This window comes from Aphelocoma coerulescens, chromosome 20 (assembly GCF_041296385.1).
Source record: "Aphelocoma coerulescens isolate FSJ_1873_10779 chromosome 20, UR_Acoe_1.0, whole genome shotgun sequence".
Taxonomy (NCBI): Eukaryota; Metazoa; Chordata; class Aves; order Passeriformes; family Corvidae; genus Aphelocoma; species Aphelocoma coerulescens.
In genome coordinates this window covers 3,580,484-3,606,876 of record NC_091033.1, presented here as the reverse complement: position 1 = coordinate 3,606,876, position 26,393 = coordinate 3,580,484, and the positions used below count along the sequence as shown (strand labels likewise).

Sequence of the window (26,393 nt, the reverse complement as noted above, 5' to 3'; positions counted from 1 at the left end):
TATACAGAAAGGGAAACTGAGGCACAAAGCCATACCTGCTCCTGAAGCAGATGAGCAGCAGAGCTGGGGTGAAAACATCTGAATTTCTGCTGAATTTTCCTCCAGTGATTTCAGTAACAGCATCCAAACCACTGCCTCCTTGTCTCCTGGCGAGGAGGATGATCCAGGTGTCACCAGTGGGTTTTTTTCCCTGTTTCATCAGGACCAGGGATGTTGCATGAGACCCATTTGCTTCCCTCCCTCTGCACTCTGGGCTTTTATTGTTATTTTATTTTTAACTAAAAACAGTAGAAATGTGTGAAAGCAGACTAACATCACATAGAAACTCCTGAGAGAGCAAATACTCCAGAAACTTGAAGATTTGCCTACAAAAAGGCAAAAGGTTTCTTACTGAAGTCTTAAAAGAAAGAAGATGAAGTGAGGTACTGAGTGGATTTAGCTGGAGCACACAGGAGAGTCCTGGGAGAGGACACTGAGCTCCTGGAGAGGCTGTGATGGCAGGGAAATGGCAGCTGGGAAAGGGAAATAGGGCCCAGCCCAAGAAGAAATGGGAATGTCCTCACCTGGTGATGGGAAACCAGGTAAAAGGTGTTTTTATGTGCCAGTGCTGCTCAAAGGGGCTGAGGAACAGCTCCAGCTGGACTAAGAGGTCCCAGCTGGGCACAGCATCTCCCTGCCCACACCAGCCTGCTCTGTGTCCCCTGGACAAGGAGATTCCCACCCAAGGACAGGCTGAAAACTTCCCCCACCAGCTGCCCTGTGATTCTGGGGGAGAGTCTCCCCGAGAATGGCACAGGTTAAAACATCCCCCCCAGTTTGCTTCACCTCTAATTCACACGGGAGAAGAGGGTTGTCCATGACTCATTTCTCCTGCCATCCATGAGATTCCACATCATGGCCTGTTCCCATGGACATGGAGATGCCACATGAGCCACCTGGAAGAGACCCAGCACCACAACCAGCACTGGGGAGGCAGAAAAGGAGGAACAAGTGTTTTCCATGAGGAATGAAAGGCAGGAGAACATGGGAGAAAGCAGCAGCCCAGTGGGCCCAAGGGAAATTATCGATTATCAGGTCCTTGCAGGTTGGGGGCACACCCCTGCCTCCCATCCCTGGCTTCCAGCAGCACCCACAGAGTAGGATGGGGTGTTTGGGTGCCCCAAGCACCAACCCACATTTGAGAGCTGACCACATTTAAAGTGCAATTTTTAGGTGCAATTTGATAAAGGTGAGAAATAAGCCTTAGGAAAAAAATACTGCTTTTCATAGAATCATGGAATATCCTGAGTTGGAAGGGACCCACATGGCTCATCGTGTCCAACTCCTGGCCCTGCACAGGACAACCCCCAGAACCTGTAGTTGTAGGTGCAAATGCTGATCCCAGTTCTCATGTCAAATCCTAATGGAATGTCCCTGCACAGAACTTCAGTTCTTCAGCAAAGCAGCACAAGGAGCAGCACTGGGAAAATACAGCAAGAGCATTTTGGATAGCTCAAGTTCTGTAATTAAAACAAATGCACTCATTTATTCAAACATTGTATTAGCAAAGGAAGAAAAGAGTCCTGATTCAGAGTATTTTGGACTGTTTAAGACTATTTCTGGGATGAGGCTGTTCCTGGGCAGGGGAAGGGGAGCTGTGCTGTCCTGGTTTGCAGCCTGGCTGCTTTGGCTGCTGTTTGGAGGAGGCAGGAGCAGCACTGAACATCACAAGCAGCAGTGTGGGAAACCTTGTCCAGACACTGTCTTAATGGATTTAACTTCATAAAGTAGCTCCAATGGGAAGTTATCCCATGGGAGAAGACCCTGCATGAGGACAAGGGGGATGGGTGTAGGACCTGGGGAATCCCAGGGGTGTTTTGGCTCCCAGAACACCCCGAAGTCCCACAGGCTTTTATCTTCACCAGGCAAACACCACTAATCAGGGCTTAATTCCCCCGGAGAAAGGTCTGGAAAAGCCCATCCCTGCCCAGGGATGTGCACAAGGATGGCACAGCCAAACTGCCACCATGGGGAACACGTGGGGCTGTGGAGCCAGGGATGTGCCCCAAGGATGCACCAAGGGCTCATTTTCCAGGCAAGGAATCAGCCGAGAGGAAGCACCCTCGTTTCAGCCTCGGATCCCTAACATTGAACGCAGTTAAATGCAGGGCTCCCTCCTGGGGAAGATCCCTCCTGTTTACATCCATCAAAACCCAGTTTCCTCGTGCCCTGACGGGGCGATGTCAGTGGGATCACACAAACTCCAGGTGAATATTGACTTTGCAATGACACTGTTCTAGCCCAAACACCGGGCAGCCGAAGGGGGCCGGCACGCCGGCGGTCCAGCAGAGGCATTATTTGATTCCCCTGCCCTGCAGCATGCTGTCTGCCAGGAAATTTTCATTTGGTCTCTCCAACTCGAGAACCAATTGTAAATGTCAGTGCTAAACGCTCAGATTTAAGTGTTGGGTTGTCTTGTTTGATTACGGCGCTGAAAGGTCAGAGCTGACTAATGGAAAGTACAAGCGGTGTTGGGAGGGAAACGGTGTTCTGCTGGGGGTGAGCAAACACCTGGGGACAACCTAATCACTCTTCCCTCTGCATCTCTCTCTTCCCTCTCCAGCTCCTTCAGTCAGGGCCGTTTTTCAGGTCTCACAGCCTGGAAAAGCCATTTCTGGGGGAAAATCCCACTCGTGACGTTGCTGCCAGGGATGCCGACAGGGTTTCCCTATGGAGGAAACAGAGCTCACCTTGCCACAGCCTGGCTGGATTTGCTCCCAAAGGGGAAGGGATTGCACCAGAACTGGGCTGCTGTCACCCCCACTGGCATCACCCAGCTCTCTCCATGCATGGCTCGGGCTTTGATGCCAAAGTCTCTGTGCCTCCACTTCCATTCCCCATTTTGGCCCTACTCTGGCAACGAGCATCCCAAGAGCTCCACACAGAGAGCAGAACAGGGATATTCCCCCTCCTGCTTTCCCATTCCCCACCACTCACACACTTTTGAATTTCCCTTGCCCTGAACTGTTCCAGCTGTGGTGACCAAATAAAACTTCAGCTGCCTCAAAGTGATGGAGCTGAGGAAATCTGCTTTTAACCTGAGCCCATTCCCATCATCCTGTAAGCAGTGTGCATTGTATTTATTTTAAGCTGCTTTTAAAAATATTAGTCCTTCTGCCTGGCAGGGTAAAACCCTGAGGAGCTTCTACTCTTCTCCAGGGAATAGTGGGGTGGTCCCAAGCAGGAATGTTCATCACCCCATACAGATGTCATCCTGCACTGGGATCCAGCCCCTACTGCCAACCCCAAAATCTTCCCTGGGCAGAAAAATTCAGTGATTCCAGATGTCTGGATGTTTCTGGACATTTACATCAATGAGCATTGGAAATTTTAGGAAAACTAGGAGTTTTAGGGAATAACTGCAATGATTTTTCCCCAAGACTCTGGGGTCTGTGATGAGCACTGGCCTTGATTCTATGGTGCCAGCCTGGAAAATACCCTGGGTGCTCACAGCACCCCTCCAGACATCTTCCCAGGAATCCCAGATACTGCTGGGCTTAGGGAGAGATCTCCAGCTACCTGAATCTCCTTTTTCTCCAGGCTGAGCCCCCCCAGCCCTCAGCCCCTCCTGGTGCTCCAGACCCTCCTTATAATGAGGCAAATTGTCTTATTCACAGGCCCCTTTGCAGGAGCATCCCTGGGGAAAGGATCCTGTTAAGGGATGGATGGTGCCAGAGGGGTGAAGAGGCTGAGAAACCACCATGAAATGTAGAAGGGGAAAAAATCCACATACTATCACCAAATGCAAAGAAATCCACGAAAATAAATATCCAACTCCAAACTGAGCTATTTCCTTCCCAGCTCAGGCATGGAGCAGGACGGAGCCTGAGCAGCACTGGGAAAGTCAAAGCAGTTTGTGGTCCATAAGATTAATAGGAAATCTGCTCTAGATTGGGAGTGATTCCCTCTTTTATTGCAATGAACCCCAAAGAGTAATGGCTGTAGGGCAAGAAGAGGAAGGTAAATTGCAGTAATAATGTATTTCCTTGTGCTGACATGCTTTTGATCACAGAAAAATACACCATCTGTTTCTAAATTACTCGTATTGATTTAACAGTTAGGAACGGGGGTGGGGGGGATCTCTTTTTTTCCTTTTGCAAATCCATTTAGTGAGATCTCCTGGAAATCTGACAGTTATGTGCAATAAAAAGGGCTTGCTCATCATAAAAGATTCCTGCTGCCAGCCATGGGGCTGTGCTGGGAGGAACGGGACATCCTCTTCCTCTTCATCACCCTGTCCTGCCAGGAGCTGTGCAGCTGAGTGCTGGTGCACCCCACAGGAACTATTTCTTACACCAAATAAACTCTTCCTGTGCTGTTTCTTCCCTGTGAGGGTGGGGAGGCCCTGGCACAGGGTGCCCAGAGAAGCTGTGGCTGCCCCTGGATCCCTGAAGTGTCCAGGGCCAGGCTGGATGGGGCTTGGAGCAGCCTGGGCTAGTGGAAGGTGTCCCTGCCCACAGCAGGAGGTGGGACTGGATGGGCCTTAAGGTCCCTTCCAACCCAAACCTGTGGTTCTATGGTTCCTCCCTGCCCAGACCACACACATCTCACTGCCCTTGTTGCTCTCAATTACTATAGATTTCCTTCCCTTTTTTTGCAATTTCTCCCCCTGCACCCCAAAGGCTGCCACAGCATCAGAGCCCCTGCCCTGGGGTGCAGTTCAGCACATGGCAAAACCACGTGTGTCACCCCAACACCTCCCTCCATACTCCCCCCTGCCTGACATCATTAAAAACCACAGAATCAGAGAAGGTCTGGGTTGGAAGGGACCTTAAAGCCCAGCTCATTCCACCTCCTGCCATGGGCAGGGACACCTTCCACTATCCCAGGCTGCTCCAAGCTCCATCCAACCTGCCCTTGAGCACTTCCAGGGATGGGGCAGCCACAGCTTCTCTGATACTATTTTGCTGCTAATCAGTTGCTGTTCCTCTGCCTGCAGCCTGAGTGTTTTATTCCCTGGCTAAGGGCTTTCCTGGGAGACTCGAGGTTCCCCAGTCCAAAAGGAGAAGGTTAACCCAGAACTTGGCACTGCAGAGATGCAAACAGAGCCCTTTCCCATTATCCCAACAACTTTCCAAGCCTCTGCTGCTGCTCAGCCAGGCAGCTGCTTTTACTGGAAAAATTTAAAAAGCAAAACACAACTTTTTTGAGTTTGGAAGCAATGCCCACCTTCCATCGGGCATCTGGAAGTGTGGGGAATCCAAGCCCATCTGTTATCACCAAAGCTGGCGCTGGCATCAAGTATGTCCCTCTCTGCCACTCCCAGCAAAACGTTGGGCACCTTAAAAGACTTTCTGTCCCCACTTGAATCCCCCTGCAGTGTCCCCAGAACCACCAGCTCACAGCAGCCTCCAAGCAAAACCCTTCCTTCCCCTGGTGGAAAACACCCCAAGGCTCAACCCAGGCACCACCCACAAACTGATTTTCTACTTTTCCAAGTGAAACCAAGAGACAGATCTTGGCTGCTGCTGGTTGTGATCTGCAAAGTTTATTTAACCCCCCCAAAAAAGGCCATTTTCATGCAGAATCTTTTGGTTCATAAAAGAAGTCATTCCGCAGCAGCCACCTGACAACCCTCCCCTGCAAACCGAGAAATAAAGTGACCCCAGAGTGCACAAAAACAAACGAACCGTCCAACTCCAACAGAGAAAAGTGGTTCCTAGCATTCCACACAATATGGAAAAATTTGGCAAATACAGCTGATCTCACAGTTCCTGTCCCTTTAGCACTTTAGAGCTGGCTTTGGCCTCCAGCCCTTGGGTTGCCTGTCTGGAAAACAGACACAGGTCCTTGTGCTGCAGGACCTGGAGACTCTCCGAGGGGTCCCGGCCAGGTGGGGAAGAGCTGCCGCATCAGTGTTTTGAAGCAGGCAGTATAAATATAAAACATGGATACAAACGGGTTCTTTGTACAGAAAATATCATCTCTCAAGGCACTGGGGTGATGGCCACGTGTCCACTCGTGGGCTCCCAACAGGCTTCTCCAGCCATCGAGGAAGGAGGGGAAAAAGGCACCGGAGAAGTCCCGGTGCTGCCATCCAAGAGAGGTTTCACCCCACCGCTGCCCCCAAACGCCCCCGGGAGGGGTTTTTCCTGGCTGGATGGTGCTTTTCCTTGGTGGGGGTGGCGTGATCCCATGGGGGCTGCAGTCTCCTTGGGATGGCTCGGGGCTGGGTTTGGCCAGGAGGGAGGTGCATAGATGGGCCGGGGGCTTGGGCTGCTCCAGCGGGCGCTGCACTCCCTTGTCATGCCAGCAGCCCCAGCCGGGTCACCTTGGCCGACAGGAAGGAGTGGATGATGAAGACGATGGTCTTGGGGCAGGAGTGAAGGTCCAATTGCTGCAAAAAAGGAAAGGAGGCATGTTTGCAATGGGAAGGGCTGCTCCTGCAGCAGCCAGCATTCAGCCAGGGACCACCCAGAGCTCCCCAAACCCACTACAGCTTTACTGGGGCCCTGGAAAGAGCTGCACACCCCGGCTGAGGCAAGCAGACGGGGCCATGTGTCACCCCCATGCCGGGCAGGATGGGTGCTGTGAGCAGGGCGGGTGCTCTACTCCCCCTCTTCCCCCAGGACTGGTGGGTGAGGTTGCTGAAAGCAAAGCCAACTCACGATCTCTCCCTCCGGGCCACCAAAGTCCAGGTAGAGCATCTTGGTGCCGTCATCCGAGGACATCTGCAGCTTCTCGAAAGGCTGCTGGAGCAGGATGGTCCTGCTGAGCCCGGGCTCGCTGGTGGAGATGGTGAATCCCTTGTCGATGTGGACGGTCAGGGTGCAGTCCTGCCCCTTCCACGTGCAGGCTGGGGACAGGGACAGGACAGGGGTGAGCCGGGAGTCCCACCGCACCACCCGGGCCCCCCGGGCCCCCGCTGACCTGCCGAGACCTCCTGGGCCAGCTCGGCGGCGCCGTGGGTGCCGTCCACCAGCAGCCGCGTCCACAGGGCGAGCTCTCGGGGGCTCTCCAGGCTGAAGAGATGGGTCTGCACGCCCAGGCGGCCGCCGGCGCGCAGCGCGAAGGAGCGCTCGGCCTCATACAGCGCCGAGCCCTTGGCGGGTCCCGAGTGCACCAGCCTGTGGCACGGCCAGCGCTCAGCACCGCGCCCCGCACCGCCCCGACATCGCCCCAGCACTGCACCCCAGCACTGCCCCGACATCGCCCCAGCACCGCACCCCAGCACCGCGCCCCGCACCGCCCCGACATCGCCCCAGCACCGCACCCCAGCACTGCGTCCCGCACCGCCCCGACATTGCCCCAGCACCGCACCCCAGCACTGCGCCCTGCACCGCCCCGACATCGCCCCAGCACCGCGCCCCTCAGTGCACCCCACGCCGTCCCAGCACAACCCCAGCACCGCACCCCGCACTGCCCCGGCATCGCCACAGCACCGTCCCAGCACCGCACCGCCCCTGCACCGCACCCTGCATCTCACCCCGCACCACCCCCGTGCTGGACCGCCCGTGCGCTGCATCCCTGCGCCGCAATATCCCAGCACCAACGCAGCATGGCCCCGTTTCCCTGCACCGCCCCAGCACCGCACAGCGCAACATCCCAGCACCTCTCACGGCTCCTCAGCACCGCACCTCAGCATCGCTCCTCACACAGCCCCAGCACAGCCCCGCACCCCACACGGCCCCAGCACAGCCCCAGCACGGCCCCGCACCCCGCAAGGCCCCCACACTGTCCCGCACCCCGCATGGCCCCAGCACAGCCCCAGCACGGCCCCGCACTGCCCCGCGTCCCGCGCAGCCCCAGCACGGCCCCAGCACTACCCCGCACCGCCCCGCGTCCCCAGCACCGCCCCAGCACCGCCCCAGCACGGCTCCAGCACGGCTCCAGCATGGCCCCGCGTCCCGCACGGCCCCAGCACGGCCCCCGCACCGCCCCGCGTCCCTCACAGCCCCAGCACTGCCCCAGCACTGCCCCGCATCCCGCGCAGCCCCAGCACGGCCCCCCACGGCCCCGCACCGCCCCGCGTCCCGCCCGGCCCCAGCACGGCCCCAGCACGGCCCAGCACCGCCCCGCGTCCCTCACAGCCCCAGCACGGCCCCGCGTCCCGCCCGGCCCCAGCACAGCCCCAGCACGGCCCCGCGTCCCGCACGGCCCCAGCACGGCCCCAGCACCGCCCCAGCACGGCCCAGAACAGCCCCAGCACGGCCCCAGCACCGCCCCAGCACTGCCCCGCATCCCGCACGGCCCCAGCACGGCTCCGCGTCCCTCACAGCCCCAGCACGGCCCCAGCACTGCCCCGCATCCCGCACGGCCCCAGCACGGCCCCGCGTCCCTCACAGCCCCCGCACCGCCCCGCGTCCCGCCCGGCCCCAGCGCCTCACCCCGCTCCGCTCCGCGGTGGCCGCGCGGCGGGGCCGCCAGGGGGCGCTGCAGCCCCGCGGATGAGGCCCCGCAGCGCCCGCGCCGGACCCGGCCCTGGAGCCGCCCCCGCCCCAACCCCGCCCCGAGCCCGGCCCCCCGCCCTGAAAACCCGCCCCAAACCCGCCCCGAGCCCGGCCCGAGCCCGGCCCCCCGCCCTGAAAACCCGCCCCGAGCCCGGTCCCCCGCCCTGAAAACCCGCCCCAAACCCGCCCCGAGCCCGGCCCCCCGTCCTGAAAATCCGCCCCGAGCCCGGCCCCCCGCCCTGAAAACCCGCCCCAACCCCGCCCCGAGCCCTGCCCCAAGTCCCTCCCTGAAAACCCGCCCCGACAGCCGCCCCAAACCCCCGCCCCATCCCTGGGACTCAGCAGCACTGTCCCCATTGCCCTAACATCACCCCGGGACACTGTCACCATCCCCGCGCCCTAAATCCCCGCACTATGCCCGGGACTCTGCCACCAACCCTTGGACACTGTCACCATCCCCATTGCTCTGACACCACCCCTGGACTCTACCATCACCTCAAACGCCTCTGCCACCACCGCCAGCCCCTGCCACCACCCTGTAGGTCTGTCCTGACCCCCAGCCCTTGACACCATCCCCCGTCACTGCCACCACCTCGAGGGGTTGCCATCGCCCCTAGGGCTATGCCCTGACCCCCAGCTCCTGCCACCAGCCCTGGTCACTGTCACCACTTTGGGGGTCCGACACCACCTCTGGGTTCTGCCCTGACTCCCAGACCCCACCACTGCTCCCAGGGACTGCCACCACCCTATCCTTGAGCTGATGGCCCCTACCTGGTGGCGATGAGGGGGTAGCTGTGCGTGGGCTTGCCCAGGGCGTCCCGGCTCTGCGGCAGGCTCCCGTACAACAGCAGCTCCTTCTCCGTGAGCACGGCCAGGAGGTTCCTGGTGCCGGCGCTGGGGAGCTGCAAAGGGACTGGGGTCAGGGCCACCGGCAGCAGAGTGGCACGGGGTGGCGGAGGGCCTGGGGGTACCTGCTCGGTCAGCCAGCCCACGTGCTTGACATCCCGTCCAGCCACCGTGCCAGCCCCCGCCAGCTGTGCCCGCAGCTCCTCCTTCACCCGCGGCAGCAGCGCGGCCGCGTTGGCCTGGATGGCGCCGAGCCACGACTGCGCCGTGGCCTCGTCCTTGGCCCGCAGGAAGAGGGCAACGCGTCCGTCCGCCGAGCACACCTCTAGGTACCTGCAGGGACACGGCCCCGATGAGTCCCTGCCCACCCTCGGCTCCCCGGGACACCGCGGTGGCATCGCCAGCCCCAGCGCCACGCGCTGACCTGTGCTCCGGGTCGGTGGGGAGGCACTTGCGGGACACGTAGCACATCTTCAGAGGGACACTCCGGCTCTCCCGGAGCTCCCGAGGGGGCAGCACGGGGGATGATCGCTTCTGCTGGGCGGCAGGAGAGGGGTCCCAGCTCACCGTCGCCCCCGCCGAGGAGTTCTTGAAGTAGGGTGAGATCTCCTTCATGTACTTCACTGGAAGAGAGGCAGCGCCCGCTGAGGACATGGCACAGGCCAGGGCGGCCTCATCCTACCCTGCTGAAAGCCCCTGCATCAGAGCTGGTGACCCCTCCATTAGCTCCCCAGAGCTGCCACCCATGGGTGCTGTGGGCCCCCTGCCCCTGTGGGTGCAGGGATGGCACTGGTGGGTGAGGTCACACAGGGAGTGACACAGAATCAGAGAACGGTTTGGGTTGGAAGGGACCTTAAAGATCATCCCATTCCAACCCCCTCATTCCATGGGCAGGGACACCTTCCACTAGCCCAGGGTGCTCCAAGCCCCGTCCAACCTGGCTTTGGACACTTCCAGGGATAGCCACAGCTTCTCTGGGCACCCTGTGCCAGGACCTCCCCACCCTCACATGACACCTTGGACCCTCCCAGTACCTCAGACCCACCATCCCAGCCTGGAGAGCTCCCCAAGAGGGATAAGAATGGCCTTTTCCTCCTCTTTCCTTCCCTTTAACCCAGATCAGTTTACAGATCCAGGCCTGAGCACTTCCCTGGGGCAGCACACACCGCCAGGGGTGGGGAATGGGAAAGAGTCCCAGGCCAAAATTATACAGTCCAAATTGTGCTGGTACAGCCAGTCCCGCTGCCAGCTGAGGAACAGCCCTCAAATACCCTGGCTTGGCCCCAGGAAAAGCCTTTGGAGAGCGTGCTCTCTGCTTGCACAGCCCTTCCCCATGAGCCTCAAACCAGGGACAAGAAATCAGTGCCCAGCGAGCCTGGCTCCAGAGCCACAGCCCTCAGAGCCACGCTGGGACAGCAGCTGGCTCCAGAGGTTTGGGGGAAGAGGGACATGAAAGGCACCACAAATTGATGGGGCCCCACAGCCACATCCTGAAAATGAGTTTGGCAATGCTGGCTAAAAAACTCCAGGCAGGCAGGGTGCCAGTCCTGGTCCTGCGCTGGGGCAGCAAGGGACCAGCTACTGACTCCAGGGAAGGGTTTCCCTTTGGAGGCCCTTAGGAAAACACCACGGGATAGACACGTGCCTGCAAGCCACGTCCCCAGCCATCCTGGCCGGTTCCACTCCAGGTCCAAGCCAGCAGAGTGGGTGGCAGGATGGGGGACACAAGCTTGGCTTTGCAGCCAACACTTGTAGGTGGCTGGATGGGCCCAGCGCCATCACTGCAGCCAAGCCACAGCAGCCTGATATGCTGCCAGAAAAGAGCCCTTTTCCCACCAGGAAATGGTCTGCACGCAGAACCACCCACTCCCAAACTTCACCTGGCCACCACTACCCATCTCCCACGCGTCCTCCCCAGTGGTCACAGCCCCAGGGCTGCCAGAGCTCCAGGAGTGTTTGGACAATGCTCTCAGTCACAGGGTGGGATTGCTGGGGTGTCCTCTGCAGGGCCAGGAGTTGGACTGGATGATCCTGATGGGTCCCTTCCAACTCAGCCTATTCTGTGCTCTCCCCCTTCATTCCTATCCCAGTGAGCTCCCTAAAACCTCTGAGCCCTCACGGCCCAGCAGGAGCTGCGGGAAGCCAGAGCCCCGTGGGTGCCCCGCGGGACACGGCTATAAATGGCCACGGTGCTGTGCCACGTGGGCCAGGTCACCCCGCGGTAGCCCCGGGGCCAAGGCGGCGGCGGGGGGCCACCGGCCTCGTGCCCTGCGCCTCCCGTTACAAAAATAGCCACGTTCCCGCAGGCATCCGAGCCGCGCTGGATCTGACCCGAGCCATTAATCTTGGCAGCGGGGACCTGCCATTATCCTGGTGCCTGGGAACTAATTGGAGTTCAGAAAGATGCCATTGAGCTGCTGAAACCCGAGCGGCGTCCCTGAGGCAGCCCCTGGCTCCCCGGGCACGCGGGGGACGTCACCGGCATTAGCTGGGCGGTGGCGGGGTCACGTCCCGAGGGAGCCGTGGAGAACAGGAGCAGTGCCCAGTCTGGGGCAGGGCACAGAGAATTAGGCAACAGGCAGTGTGTGTGTCTCGGGTACGTGGCTTTAAGGAGGATTTCAGGCTGGTCACGAAGCACAGGGGCTCCTGAGCCAGCACAGGAAGCTGGGAGGTGCTGGAGGCTGCGATGGCCCCCTGCCAAGGCCAGGCCACCATCCCATGGGAGCTGCTGTCCCCTCCAGTGACCCCAGCACTGGCTTCACAGTGGGCTGACTTACACTTCTGCCAGTCCCTTCACTGAAGTTGGTATTGAATGGATTCATTAATTACCTCCATCTCATTAAAGCAAACAACTCAGACCATATCATGCATCACCTCTGCTAATGGTTAACTGTAATTCCCGTATTGTTTTCTCTTCCTAACTAGCACCTTGTAGTGCTGGGGCTGCTGCCTGCTCCCTGGCAGCCTGCACCCTCCAAAAACCACTGGGCAGCAACACAGTCTGGCTGCTGTTGACCTAAAGTCCCCTACTTTAGGACAGCACACAGCCCTTGGTGGCTCCTGGGCTAATCCAAAGCTGCTGGCCCCCAAAGCCACGTGGGCTCTCCAGGGAAAGAGCCTGTCCCACTGATCCTCTCCAGGACAGAGGACAGGGGACAAATAGGACCTTTAACTGCTCAGGGCTTTGCACTAAGGAAAACTTTATTCCAGGGTTTTGGGGAACGGCAAAAGTCTCTGGGTGTGTGGCCACACAACCCATGCCAGAATGGTGCCTCTGCAGGGGGGTGGGTGGTGGCACAGGGGATCCCAATCGCAGGAGCATGCCATGTGCCCCTGAACCCTGGAGGGAGCTGCACGAGGGACATGTTTAACCAAAGGCCCTGGGTCTGCCTCTGTGTTGCAGCCAGTTTTTTCCTCCCCAACATGCCAGAAAGGGGCAGAACCACCAAAATTCCTTGGTTTTACTTCTTGAGTATAAATTCTCCCTCTCCATCTGCCCATCTCTCACAAGGATGGAGAACAAGCACAAACAAACCACTTCGGGCACCCTGGACCCTGAATCAGCACAACCTGCCCCACACATCCCCACGGCTCAGCACTGCTCAGAGCCAAGCCTGAGCCCAAAGAGTTTCACTGAGGAGCCACAATGCTTCCTCCAGGCAGGAAAACAGACACCTGGACACTCAGAGCAGGTTCAAGAACACCCTCCTGCTGCTTGGGTCACCAGCACACTCTGCTTCAGCCAGGAGGTCATAGCATGGATTCAGAGTTCCAGACTGCATTTCTGGTCAGGAGTAGGATGGTGCTGCTGTTTCTCCTGCCAAAATCTTCCCAGCAGCACCTACACAGCTCAGCAAGGCCATCACATCAGGAAATCTTCCAGAGAGCTCCTGGAGATCCAGTGCTGGCCCCACAGAGATGCTAATCCCACCTCCAGCTGGTCCCTCTCTGCTTCAGGATTCATGATGCAAAATTGGCATGTTAAACTGGGGGGCTCAGCAAACACACATCCCAAAGAGACACCCTGAAATGACCTGCAAGCTCCAACCCGATGCTCTGATGTGCTTCCAAAAACATCAACACAGACCCCCAGCACCCCACCCTGGGACCATGCCCTGCCCCTGGCTCCAAGCATGAACACGACAGCTCCTGTCCCAGCTGCCTCAGCTCAAGTCCTTCTACCCCAGGGAGGAAGATGCCATGGGGTGCTGCAGGGTGAGGTGCCACTGCTGTCCCTCCTGTCCCAGCACTCAGTGCCACATTCCATGCCCCAGCTCTTTATTAAACCTTCCCCTGTGCTGCACCGCCAGCAGGGAGATCATGGGACAACCCTCCGTGCTTCCACGGGAGGAGAAACAAACCCAGGAGACTCCCCAGGGAAAGCAAAGCTTCAGAGCAGCGCGGTGTGGAGGTGGTAGATGTGCCCCATCACCTTGTGGCATCATCCCTGGGGCAGATCCAACACCTTCCTTCCCACGGTTATGGCAACCAGCACTCCGGAGAATCCCCAGCTCCCCTTCTCTCCCAGCACCCATTTTTCTGAATTTTGAGCTTCCAAGCTATTACTTGGCCAAGCAAGCCCTAAAGAGCAGAGAACAGCTCCAAAAGCATCCCTGTGGCAAATAAATCATGGATGTGAGATGCCCACAGCTGCCCACACTCCTCCTCCTCACTGGTCCCAGTTCTGCCCCCATGACAATACAGCACAGGGGCCTCACCAGGTAAACCACTCCTGTCCCCAGAACCCTTCCTGGGGCAGCTGGAAGGATGTTTATCAGCCTTTCCCCGGCCATGGAGAGTCTCTGGATTCCAAGCAATGAAAATAAGGAAAAAAAACAAGGGAAAAATAAGGCAAGGGAGAGCAACTCTCCCCAAAATAACAATGTAATATAAATACAGTCCAGCTCCTCCTGCAAATACCAAGAGAGTAGTTTGGCACATCCAAAAAAAAATCTTGGCAGGACACACGGAGAGGTATCTGCGTGTCTCACGCCTGGGCAGCAATGACACCCAGGAGCCTGAAGCCAAGCTGAGCAGCTCAGGGTGAAATCTGGCACGTGGGGCCACTGCTGATACTCACATTAAAACGCATCACCTCCCAGCTCCGCCACTTTGGGGAACCTCAGCCCAGCTCACTGCCCTGTGAGGAGGTGCCAGCTCTCCCAGTTTTGTTGCCTGCTGCAATGCCACCTGCAAACCATCCTAAAAACTCCTAATCCCAGGAATGACTGCAGCCAGGAAGGGCAAGGCAGCAAACAGACACTGGCTGCGCCAAATACTCTGTTTTAGCACTTAGAGCACCATAAGGAAAGCTGGAGTTACACCTGGCACCATGCAGGGACCAGAAAGTGTCTAAGTAATGTTAAGGTGCTCTTTTTTAAGTTCTGCCTTCTCCAAGCAGGAGAAGGCAGCAGGGAACCCCTTGTTTAACACCCTTCAAGCACTCCAAGGCCACCCCCTGCCCTGCAGCCCTGCCACCCCTCCCTGGGGCAGGGTGTTTAGCCAACCAGCTCCTGGAGAGCCACAGGAGTGGCACATACAAGGCAGGGGACACCTTGTCCAGAGGCAGGGCCACCACCTCCAGAGGGCAGTGACAGCCTGACCATGGCACAGTGCCAGCCCCACCATCCCCCTTGGCAGAGCTGCACTGTGCCAGTAAACACAAAAACGGAGGGGATGGAGATGTACCACATTTATCAGTGAAATCAGTGATCAGATGAGCAGCAGAGATCACTTCCCTGCTCCAGCTGGACATCAGATACAAACTCATCCCAGAGCTCCAGAGTGCTGTAGTGGGAGCCAGCCCAGCCTCGCTCTCCTCCCAAGAGTACCTGCTGGGAGTTTTAATTAATTAAGAAGCCCAGCAGGTCATACCTGAGCTCAGCAAGCTACAGCAAAGGCCCTGCCTGCAGCTGCCTCCCAGGAGGGTGATCTGGCTCCTAGAGGATGGAGGAGGGGTCCAGGGAGAGAAATTGTTCTCTCCAGAAAGGGCAGCTCCTCTCCACCTCTGGCAGGACCTCTGGCAGAAAGGAAACCCACACCAAAGGATAAACAGAAAATAACAGAGGGAGGGTGGTCCGAGAGCAGCGGCTCCAGGCAGGAATTTCGCAGACTCACAAAGAAAGAAGCTCTTGTATTTCTCTTTGGTCAGAAAAAAACAACAAAACCACCCCACCACCAACCCTATCTGCTCCCTGCAGCTGTGCAGAGCAGCACATTCCTCCAGCTTAACCGTGGTCCTGAGACTCCCAGGAGAGGAGGAACCCACAGCAGAAAGGGCTGAGCGAAGCTAAAAATGAAAATCTGGAGCTGAGACAATCTGGGGAAGGCGCAGGAAAGCTGGGGCCACAGTGGTCACTGGCAGCACAGCACACAGAGCTCTGCTTTGTCCAGGGACAGCCCCGAGCACTGCCCCCAAATCAAACCTCCCTTTGGGATCTGGGAAGGGTCTCTGGTGCCGAGACCTCCTCTGTTAAGCAGGGTGACCCCAGGGGCTGGTTAGAAGTGAGGGGAGGGGAAGGGTCCTTTCCTGAGGGACAGATCTGGGATGCTCATCCTGGCCTGGCCGATTTGGCAGAGGGTGGGCAAACATGGACAGATGTGATGTGAAGGGTAATCAGAGAAAAATGGGGTCTCTCCCTCAGGGCTCCCATGGTCCCAACCCATCAATCCTCACCCAGTCCTCACATAGGGCCTGAGGGGCTCCTGCAGTGTGCCAGCCCCCTCAGGGCTGGGAGACACCTGAAACCATCTGCCTGGTACCGAGAGGGAGCCTGTTCCCAGGGAACAGTCTGCTCCAGGGTGGTGAAGGCTGCATCCCTGGCATGTTTGTAGCCTCAGGTTCCAGGGATCGCGTGGCTGGGCAGCTCCTTCAGCTGCATCCCTGGGTGGGCAGCATCCCCTGGGTGGGTAGTTCCTGAGCAGGCCCTGCCTCACCCTCCATCTGCCCAAAGCCCACCAGCAAACCCCAAGGTGCTCAGCAGGAGTGGGGGGCCAGTGCACCCCCTCCTTGCTGGCATGAACCTACACCAGCCAAGGATGTGGGTTTAAATTAAAACCACGGGAAAAGCAGAAAATGTTTTCTCTTGCCCCAGGAACTGCAGACGTGGGGGTGATGCTGAGCAATGAAAGAATCCCAAATCCCAGAAACTTGTCCCACACCTCCCACTGCTGCCTGCCCGTGGACCCACAGCGGGGAGATGGAGCCTCTGGGCATGGAGCACTGGCACACACATCCCTCCCTCTTGGGAGGGAGACAGGGAAATCCCAGCAGTTACCTCCAGCTCTCCGGATGAGCAGACAAATTACTCTGCACATGTTGTTTTCCATTTGAAAGAGTATGCAAATGCAGCTGCAGATGATATGCCACCCCTGTGTCATCCCAGTACAGGAGGACCCTTCTCCCCCCATCACATCCTTGTCTCCTACCTTCCAAGATCACTTCCTTGCCCGTCTTCTTCAAGGCCTGCACAGCCTCATCGTGTGTGGCCTCGGACAGGTCGGTGCCATTGACGGCGAGGATGGCATCCCCCACGTACAGCGCCTCGGTCTGATCCGCTGCCAGCCCCTTAAAGATCTTGGAGATCAAGATGGGCATTTTATTCTCTCGTCCACCTTGAAACAGAAGAGACAGGGAGCAGTTGTGGCTGTTGGAGCGCTCAGAGGAGTGGGTGGGGAGGGGGATGCTCCAGTTCCAGATGGTCCCAGCAAGGCTGAGCCTTTCTGCTGGCACTCAATGCACTGTGCCAGGTCAGCCCACTGCCCACTCCCCCAGATACCCACAGGACACCTGCACCAACCACACCAGCCAAAGTACCATGAGGCTTTACAGCTGATGAAGTGATTGCTCCAAAACCACTCAGATTGGTCACAGATTATTCACAGAGCGAACACAGAAACTGGCCATCTCCCCATCAGTTTTGGCAGGAAAGTGTGTCTTTATTTGCATTATTAATCATGTGTGCTGAGCAACTATCCTGGCTCCAAGGACTTCACGATCTCAACAGATAAGACAGCTGAACGTTTTTGGAGAGGCCAAAGAGCCAGGGAGAGCTGAACCAACCTGGCTGTGTGTTCCTCCCCACACAGCAGCCCTGCTCCCCGCTGTCCCCACTAAAAGAATGCTATTCAAACTCCCGGCGGCTTCAGGAGATCAATTTGCACATCGACTTTTGAACCCGCAGGGAGATCCGAGCTGCCTCCGTGCCAGGGTGCAGGGATGCAGCAGCCACTGCCCACGGTAGCCGGGGATCAGCAGCGCCCGACGTGCCCTGCGCCCCGGGACAGCCTGTCCCGAGGAGTCTCCAAGAGATGATCCTCATCCCAGAGGGAGATGCTGAGCCCAGCCTGTTGTCACTGCCCGCCCCGGGCTGCTCCCAGCCAGTACCACAGGCATTTCCTCGCTCAGCCGCCTGCCAAGCCCTGCGAGAGCTCCGGTTATCAGCTGTCAGAGGCCCAGGCGGGGGCTGCTCCGTCCTTGCGGCAGCGGCTCCTCTCCCGGCTGCCAGCGCCGAGAGCCCTGCCAGGGCGAAGAACCTGCGCCAGCCCGGCTCTCTCTCGGCTCCCCGCTGCCCTGCGAGCCCCTCGCCATGTCCCGTGGCAGGACATCCATCCCTCGGGTGGCACCCAGTGTCCCTGCGTGAAACACGGCTGGCACATGAACAGTGACATGCCAGCAGCCCGGTGAGGAGTGATGTCCTGCCCTACCAAGGTTGCCCCACCCTCCACAACAGCTTCCACTGCCCAGTTTTGATGGCAACTACTTCTTTTCCACACACGTCACTGCAAAAATAAAGTTTTAACTGAACCAAGGGAAGTTTCTCCTTTCCTGGGAGAGCCACAGAGCAAGCAGTAACTTGGCAGTAAGGAGTGGTTACGAAGCGGGGTTTGTACTTCCCTAAAAAAGGGCTGGCAGGCTGGGGCACCCTGCAGACACGGCCAGCAGTGTCGATCCCGTTCCAGCACCCGCACATTCGCATTGCAAAACCTCCCCTCTTCCAGAGGGAGCCGGAGGCTGCGTCTGTGTCCCCTCGGAGCTGGGAGGAGAAGCCACGTCAGGAGTCGAGAGCTGCCCTGTCACTCCCCCCGGGGCTGCCGAGCCCGCTGCCTCTCACAGCCACGCTTCGTGACAGCCCTGTCCCTGCGCCTCCGCTGCCCTTTTCATCCTGCTTTCACAGTTTCCAGCACGCTCGGAGCCGCGTGAAAATCAAAGGCAGGCAGAAAGGCAGGAACGCCATCCCTGCCCCAAAAAGTTTCCAGCCTGAAGTTCGGTGTTCCCCAAGGAGCGGGGCAGCTTGGGAGGGCAAGCAGGCATTATAGCAGCGAGGCTTCCCGCTGCTCCGCTTCCCGGGAGCAGGCATCTCCACGCCCCAGTGCGCTGCTTCAACACCCCACCCAGCGCCCGGAGAGCTCCAAGGGCTTTACATCGCTCCCTTCGTTTCGCTGATAGTTTTAAAGGGGCATTTCCCGGCTCAGGAACACGGCGGGACAAGGACACGCCGGCCCAGCCCTCCCTTTGGCTGCAAAAGGGCAACTTCCGTGTAACTGGGTGCCCCCCTGCACCCCACCTGCCTCACGGGACAGCAGCCTAACCGTGGGTGCGGGGGACAGTGGGAGCCCCCTCCGGCTCCCAAACGCTGGGTGTCCCTCACTCCGGCGGGGCACGGCGGACAGGGACTGGCCGGTCACTCCGCACCCCGAATCATGGCTCTTTCCATGGGCTGGCAATGTTTCGGGTCCCGTCACTGCCACGTGTCCCCCTCCACGTCCTGCGCTGGGGCTGGGGGGTGTGAGGATCCCCACCCCAGCCCCGCTCCCCGCGGGGTTCGCTCCGAGCGAGCCGCGGGGACGGCGGCAGCAACAGGTCCCGGTGCCGGTGCCTCTCTCCCCCCGCCGGCCCGGGACCCCCGCGGCCCGGCCTCACCTTTGATGCTGATGCCGAGCCCCCCCACGTCCTGCTTGACTACGCGCACGGTGCGCCTGATGTTGGCGAGCGCCTCGGGCGCGGCGGAGCCCGGCTCGCCGCCGTTCAGCTGCGCCGCCGGGGCCTCGGGGCCGGGGCCGGGGCCGTCTGCCGGGCTGACCCCCAGCACGTCCTCGGCCAGGGTGAGCAGGACGCGGAGCCACTGCCCGCCGGGGCCGCGCAGCTCCAGCAGCCCGGTGCGCGGGGCGCGCCTGCCCGCCGCCATCTTCGCGCGCTCCGCGTCCCACACCGCCCCGCGCCGCCCCTCAGCGCTCCGCGCACCGCCCCGCGCACCGCCTGCCCCCGTCCCGCACCGCCCCGCACCGCCCCGCGCACCGCCTGCCCCCGTCCCGCACCGCCCCGCACCGCCCCGCGCACCGCCTGCCCCCGTCCCGCACCGCCCTGTGCACCGCCTGCCCCCGCCCCGCACCGCCCCGCACCGCCCCGCACCGCCCCGCACCGCCCCGCACCGCCCCGCGCACCGCCTGCCCCCGTCCCGCACCGCCCCGCACCGCCCCGCGCACCGCCTGCCCCCGTCCCGCACCGCCCCGCGCCGCCCCGCGCACCGCCTGCCCCCGTCCCGCACCGCCTGCCCCCGTCCCGCACCGCCCTGTGCACCGCCCCGCACCGCCCCGCACCACCCCGCGCACCGCCTGCCCCCGTCCCGCACCGCCCCGCAAGGAGCACCGCCTGTCCCCGCACCGCCCGCGCAGTGCCGCGCACCGCCTCTTCACACCCGGCACAGCTTCTCCGCGCACCGCCCCGCACCGCCCCGCACCGCCTCTCAGCGCCCCGCGCACCGCCCACCGGGAGAGACCGGGACGGAGCACCGGGAGAGACCGGGACCCCGGCCCCACCCCATTCCCTCCCGGGACGTTGCACCGGGATGCTCCCCAGTGCTCCCCGCACCGACCCTGGACATGGCTTCCCGGTGCTCCCCATCATAGAATGGAGCACAGGGAAGAGCAGAACTCCCCGGTGCTCCCCACTCCGTCCTGGGATAGGCAGCGGGAGGACACGGTGCTCCCCGGTGCTCCCGTCTCCAGCCCCGATGGGGGGACAGCAGGAGGGACACAGTGCTATCCAATGCTCCCCATTCCTGCCCATGAGGGACACGACTCCCCAGGACTCCCCTCTCCATCCTGGGATGGGGCAGCAGGAGGGATCCAGTGCTCCCCGGTGCTTCCCATTCCAGTCTGGGAGGGGGCACACAGGGCTCTCCACTGTATCCTAGGACAGACACCTGCAGGGCCCAGTGCTCTTTGGATGTCCACATTCCAGCCTGGGATGGGGCAACCGGAGAGACACAGCTCTCCAGTGCCCTGCTCTGGCTTGGATGGGGCACGGGGAGAGACCAGGACACCAGGGCCCTACTGCTCCATGGGACACTGGAAGAGCCTGGTTCTCCCCTCTCCGTCCTGGGATGGGGCACCAGGAGGGACACAACTCCCCAGTGCTCCTTGTTCTGGCCTGACACGGGGCACCAGGAGGACCTGGTGCTTCCCAGTGCTCTCCACTCCATCCTGGGACTGCTATGGGGAGGGACACAGGCCCCCAGTACCCTGTTGCTTGTCCCAGGTCTGGCCCTGGACATTCTGTGTGTCCCTGTGCTGGGTGTCTCTGTGCGGGGCTGTCAAAGGAGGAGCAGTGGGAGCTGGGCACAACCAGGGCAGGAACCTCCCAACAGTCCCAGCAGGTGTTAAACAGGAGCCGGGCAGAGGGAGATGGTGTCTGCAGACCTTCAGAAGAGTCTGCATTGCTTTTTCCTTGCTTACCCTGGATCTTGAAAGCGGGAATATTTTGACTTCCTTGGCAGACACCCATTTTTTCTGCATTAGTTAGGAGTAGAAAATACCTCCAGGAGTAGCAAATCGCTCTTGGCACATCCCCTCTGCCCCTTGCAGAGGGCTTCAAGCAGCTCCAGGAGCCTCTGAGATAGGGCTGCTGAGGTCTCAGCCCCTCTGGAAAGCACAGGATTTATAAGAATTCCATAACATTATTGGCAGGCTGGGAAGGGGATGGAGAGAGGCTCGGGGGGCCTGGGGCAGAGGGGCTGCAGCATACACTGCTCAGCACAGCCCTTCCCGGCCAGGGGCTGCAGCCAGCCCTGAGCATCAGCCTCACGCTGAGGAGAAAAATGCTCCCTCCCACGCAGCAGCAGCTGTGGAATTTCTTGAGGTTGCAGCAGAGGAAACCCTGAAGGTTATTTCTTTACGAAACAGACGGTTTACATATTCCTGATTTTCTCTTCGCTAAAATGTCCGGGGTTTAAATGACACTTTGCAGTGTGGTGCTGCTCACTGTGGTAAGCACTCCTACACCACCCCAAGGATGTTCCCCTGTGATCCCATCTCCTGTCCAGCCCCTCTCTGGCTGCCAGTGCCTCTTGGTTTGGGAACAGCAAGGGGAATATGGTCCTTTGGTCCTCGAGCAGAGACAGGGCTCACTCCCCCTGTGCCACCTCCCCTGGGAGCACTCACTTTATTTTCCATCCAGGCAGCTGCAATCAGCAATTTGTCCAGCTTTTTTTCATTCCCAAGGGCTGCTTTTGATAATTCCAGCCTCTAAGGGCCCATTCCCATCTGAACCAGCAGTGGGAACACTAAGCACTGCTCTCAGTGCAGCAGAACGGCACTGTTTGTGTTGTTCCCTTTCGTTTCTCAGCTCTGTGCCCCGAGGCAGGGATGCTGAGAAGCATGGCCTGGATGCACGGAAGCCATCCAGATGGCTCCAATGCCTTTCCCTGTCCTGCTGCTGGGATGGAGAAAGGACCATGGTCCTTGGATCCAGGTCACAGCACTTTGACTTCACCTCCTTTGGGGAAACAGCCTCATCCTGTGAGTGCAGCGAGGACGATGCTCAGGGACCCGCAGCAGAGAGCACATTCCACAGCCACCACTTCTGCCTGGCTGTGGGACCCCCTGCCTCCCCTTCTTCAGCAATTGATATTCCTGTGACAACTTATGTGCAATGGAGACCCCAGGCAAGTGTTGCAGGTGGTGTCTTCTAATGGAAACAGGGAGTCCAGAGTGCCCTTAAGACCCTGGTCCCAAATTGGGAGGCTGACCCTGAGCAGGGGGTCCATCAGGAGGGGACCAGTAGGGCTGACACGCTGCTGGAGTACCGGGGGCTTTGCTCCAGGTTTAATCAGAGACAGAAATCATTTGCTGGCTCCTCTGCACAGCTGGGCTTGGCAAGAGCTGTGGCCTGAGAAACTGGGACATGCCAGGGCATTCTCAGAGGTCTCAGTGGCCCCCAAGCAGACGTCCAGCTGTTCTGGGGTTTTCCCACAGGCTTGGCTCCCCCAGGCTCCTCCACTTCGTTGTAGCCCTTTCCTGTCCCAGGGCACACGGTGAGCACCAGGAGCCCGCCCAGCACCTGGAGTGGTCCCAGCTCGGTTTGACCCTCCCAAGATACCACGAACGTAATTGCCGTGCCGTGGAGCTGCAGGACAGGCGGTGGGATGGGAGGGCGGAGGGAGGAGGCTCCGGCCGGGGCTGGCACGCAGGAGTGAGCCGCAGCTTCCAGGCATGCCAGCGGCGTTCGTCAGGGCTCCTGTGAAAGCGAGCAGGCGGGGGAGGAGTTGGTTGAAAAAATTGCTATTCACAGAAATAGAAACTTCCCGCAGAAACACGCGTGCGTCGGTGACAAAAGCCCCAGCTGGGAATTTCTCCTGGCAGCAGGAGCAGTGGGAGGGAAAGGGGCTGGGGAGTGCAGGAGGCTGAGGTGCAGGACTGGGGGTGCTGCCAGGGCCCTGACCTCTGCCCTGGGGGAAATGGCTGCATTTTAGCTGGAAAAAGCATCTCTTCACTCCATCATCCTCCAAACGGTCCCCAGGAGCAGGGACCTGGCAGTGTGGCAGTGATGGGCTCCGTGGCCCCCGCTCTGAGCCATGTCCTCCAGCAGAGCTTCCTCGGTGGCTGTTGGGATGCTGCAGAGGGTGGGCAGGCCCTGGCACAGGGTGCCCAGAGAAGCTGTGGCTGCCCCTGGACCCCTGGATCCAGGTTGGACAGGGCTTGCAGCAACCTGGGCTAGTGGAAGGTGTCCCTGCCCATGGGAGGGGTGGGATGAGCTGAGCTTTAAGGTTCCTTTCAACCCAAACCATCCCGGGACTCTGGGATTCCACACTTCCCCAGATGATTTTCATGGCAGGTTTAAGCCATCCTGGCATTTTCTCTGCCTAATCTCTCCAGCCCCCTGAACCCTGTCGTTAAGCAGCTATTATTAGTCCCATTTCTTGGCATAGCCAGGAGCTGTGTCAGAGCCCACCAGTCTATTTATAGAGTGCTGTGAGCTGGTTTGTTACTTGTGTTAATTGAATTAATCCTTTCTGAAGAAAAGACTTGAAGAGCTCAAGTGCAGGCCCTGGGACAACATTCCCAAACCATGGGGATCCAGGTAGCATCTCAGGCCGCTGGATACCCCGACAATCCTTGGTCCTCAGCACCAGGGAAGGGCTACTCTGCTCAGCATCCCCAGGAATTCGTGGGAGGGGATGGCACCAACCCTGCCCTGCAGGACTGAGCCTCGTGAAATCCTGCAAGGGATGGAAGGGAAATAGCTTTTATTATCTAGATAGATTTTAGTCTATATATTAACAGATTTAGATATGCAATATGTACTTAACAGATGGATTCATCCTTCGCTGTGCAGGAAATGCAGCAAAAAAGTGTATCTGACTTTAGAATCGCTGGGATCTCTAAGTCCTTTAACTTGAGAGTGTTTCTGTCTGCTTTGGGACATAATTAGTCCCTACAAAGTTTCTTCCATCTCATGCAGACTCTTCTCTTACAGATCCTTGTAAGATAACCACAGTCAGCTGGGAAAATGCTTTTGCCTCTGCATGGCAGCTCATATGTTATCAGGGCAGGATCATTTTATCAAGGAACAAGAGACTGGATGGGGAAAAGCAGCACCCAGAAGCTAAAATAATTTTGGAAAGGCAAAAGTTGTTGCACATTAAAGCCCAGTATTCACTGCCTGCTGCAGCTTTGGCTCTCCATGCTCTAAGACCAAGGGGCATCAGTGGCAGGGGTGTCAATGGACATAAATTAATAATAAAATCAGCACATGAGCTGCAGATTGTAAAATCCACCGTCATGCTTGCAGTTCAACTGGGCCATGTTTTGGTTAAGTTGCAGCTTGCAAATGAAAATGCTGTTTCCTTCCTGCCTGGGACTGGGAATAAGCATCTCTTGGACTGCAGAGTTGGTGGGATACACTGCCCATGATTCTGGATTCTGCAGCTCTCCTGGGGTTTTTATAACTCAACAAGTAGAACTTTGATAAATATCACTTCTCTCTGCTGCTGTCACCTCTCTCTGCTGGCCTATCAACATGGCACCACCAAGGTTGTGGACACCCCATCCCCAGAAGTGTCCAAGGCCAGCTTGGATGGGGCTTGGAGCAGCCTGATCTGGTGGAAGGTGTCCCTGCCCATGGCAGGGGGGTTGGAACTGGGTGAATTTTAAGGTCCCTTCCAACCAAACCATTCTATGATTTATGATTCCAAGCAGTTGTCTGGAGCACAAGGAGACCTTGATGGATGTGATTTCATTCCCTGACTCAGAGGATGTTGCAGGAAGAGCTGCCTGTCCCAAGCACAGCACAGAGACACAGGAGGGATGGAAGAGCCTCGTATCCCAGGAAAAGTCTGTCTGAGCCCTGAGGGACGTGTTCCCACTTCTAGCTGGAAAGCCACCTTCTGTATCAGGTTTTTAAGTGCATCCTTCCGTGGGCCTTCACCTTCCCTGCGAGAGCCACATCCCTGCGGGGCGCTCCTGGCCGGTGCTTGGCTGTCAGCCCCATGCTGCCAGGGACCTGCTCCTTCCCACCAGCGGCCCGAGGGCCATCTCCGGGCCGAGGGCCATCTCCGGGCGAGTGTCAGTGCCGCTCCCTGGGAACAGCTGCAGGATCTCTCGCTGTCAGCAGATGCCAGCAAAGAGCCGCTCTGCAGCCACCGCCGCTGCCGGGGGCTGGGGGTGCCCCGGGACCCCCACCCTGGGCGCTGGGGCACCTTCTGTCCCACCGCCCCGTCCGGCTGGGCGCTGCCTGCGGCGGGACAAAGCCTTGCGGGGATCCGGAGGGGCTTTGCCACCAGCTGAGAACCCCCACGCTCAGCTCACAAATTGGAGCATCTGCGGCTGCTGCAGAACTGGTGGCACCAACCAGAGCAGCAGGACGGGATGAGCCTCTGGCTCAAATCACCAGGCATGGCTTCGTGCCACACGGGGGACAGGGGACACGCTGCCGCTGCCCGCTCAGCCTGCTGGTTATGAGAGTCACGGAGTGGTTTGGGTTGGGAGGGATCTTAAAAACCATCTAGTCCAACCCCGCTGCCCTAGGCAGGGACGCCTCTGCTAAACCAGGTTGCTGGAAGCCCCATCCAACCTGGCCTTGATGTCTCAACTCTGGAGCATCCACATCTTCCCTAGGAAACCCCGTCCTGTGTGCCACTACCGCCGTGGTAAAGATATTCCCTCTTTATCTGGGCTAAGAGGGCACTGCGGAGGGATCCTCCCCTCTTCTCACTGCTCAGTTATTCCGGGCTCTGCGCTGCCCTAACGCCGGTTTTTGGGGGGCCGTGTCCAAGAGGATCCTCCACATGCCCTGACTTTCTGTTCAGCACGCTGGGCACAGCCCCCCCCCTCCCCTTCCTCACCCAATTCCTCTCCTAAGGACTTGGGAGGCACCTCCTGCTGCCTCCCAGCTTGGCAGGCGTGTGTGACACCCCTGCTCCACACCAAGAGCTATTTTTACCCTTAATGCATTCACGCTCCCCCGGCTCAGCCTCGTGCACTCCCCGTGCCCAGCACTGTCCCCAGCTCCTGGCCGGGTCCCTGCTGCAGCTGTGTCCCCAAGCACCCCACAGCCGGGGGGGATGCAGGAGGAGCCCATCCACGGCCCCATAAAAAGCCCTTTTTTCCAGCCTGACAAGTAGCTGGAACTTGTTTTATAGCAGGGTGTATACATATACATGTGGTTCCTGCTATTTCCCCTTCCCCATCGTCTTTTCAGCTCTCTTGAGTGAGCTCAGGGCTGCCCAGGAGAGCATTGCTTGCCACTTTGCCAGGTCTTTTTGATGGTCAGGGAAGGCTGTTGGACCTGGCAAAGCCTCAGTTCCTTGGATTCAGGTGCCAGGAAAGGTCTGTGATCAC

At 58.9% G+C, this 26,393-nt stretch overlaps 1 protein-coding gene across 1 annotated transcript; it reads right to left on the bottom strand.

The window, feature by feature from the left end:
- Positions 1-5,508: 5,508 nt before the first annotated feature.
- Positions 5,509-19,492, bottom strand: SNTA1 (syntrophin alpha 1). The gene is made up of 8 exons (XM_069034219.1): positions 19,198-19,492; positions 16,704-16,889; positions 9,700-9,898; positions 9,401-9,608; positions 9,201-9,331; positions 6,910-7,106; positions 6,648-6,835; positions 5,509-6,376 (listed from the first exon to the last, which is right to left on the bottom strand). Exons 1-8 carry the CDS (start codon positions 19,460-19,462, stop codon positions 6,284-6,286), a joined length of 1,467 nt encoding a protein of 488 aa, XP_068890320.1. The 5' UTR covers positions 19,463-19,492; the 3' UTR covers positions 5,509-6,283.
- Positions 19,493-26,393: the final 6,901 nt, after the last annotated feature.

Coding starts and splice junctions, on each gene's coding strand:
- SNTA1 (XM_069034219.1), bottom strand. CDS start 19,462: ATGGCGGCGGGCAGGCGCGCCCCGCGCACCGGGCTGCTGGAGCTGCGC. Junction 9,609..9,699: donor CCCACCGACCCGGAGCACAG/GTCAGCGCGTGG, acceptor GTGTCCCTGCAG/GTACCTAGAGGTGTGCTCGG. Junction 7,107..9,200: donor TACCCCCTCATCGCCACCAG/GTAGGGGCCATC, acceptor GCCGTGCCACAG/GCTGGTGCACTCGGGACCCG.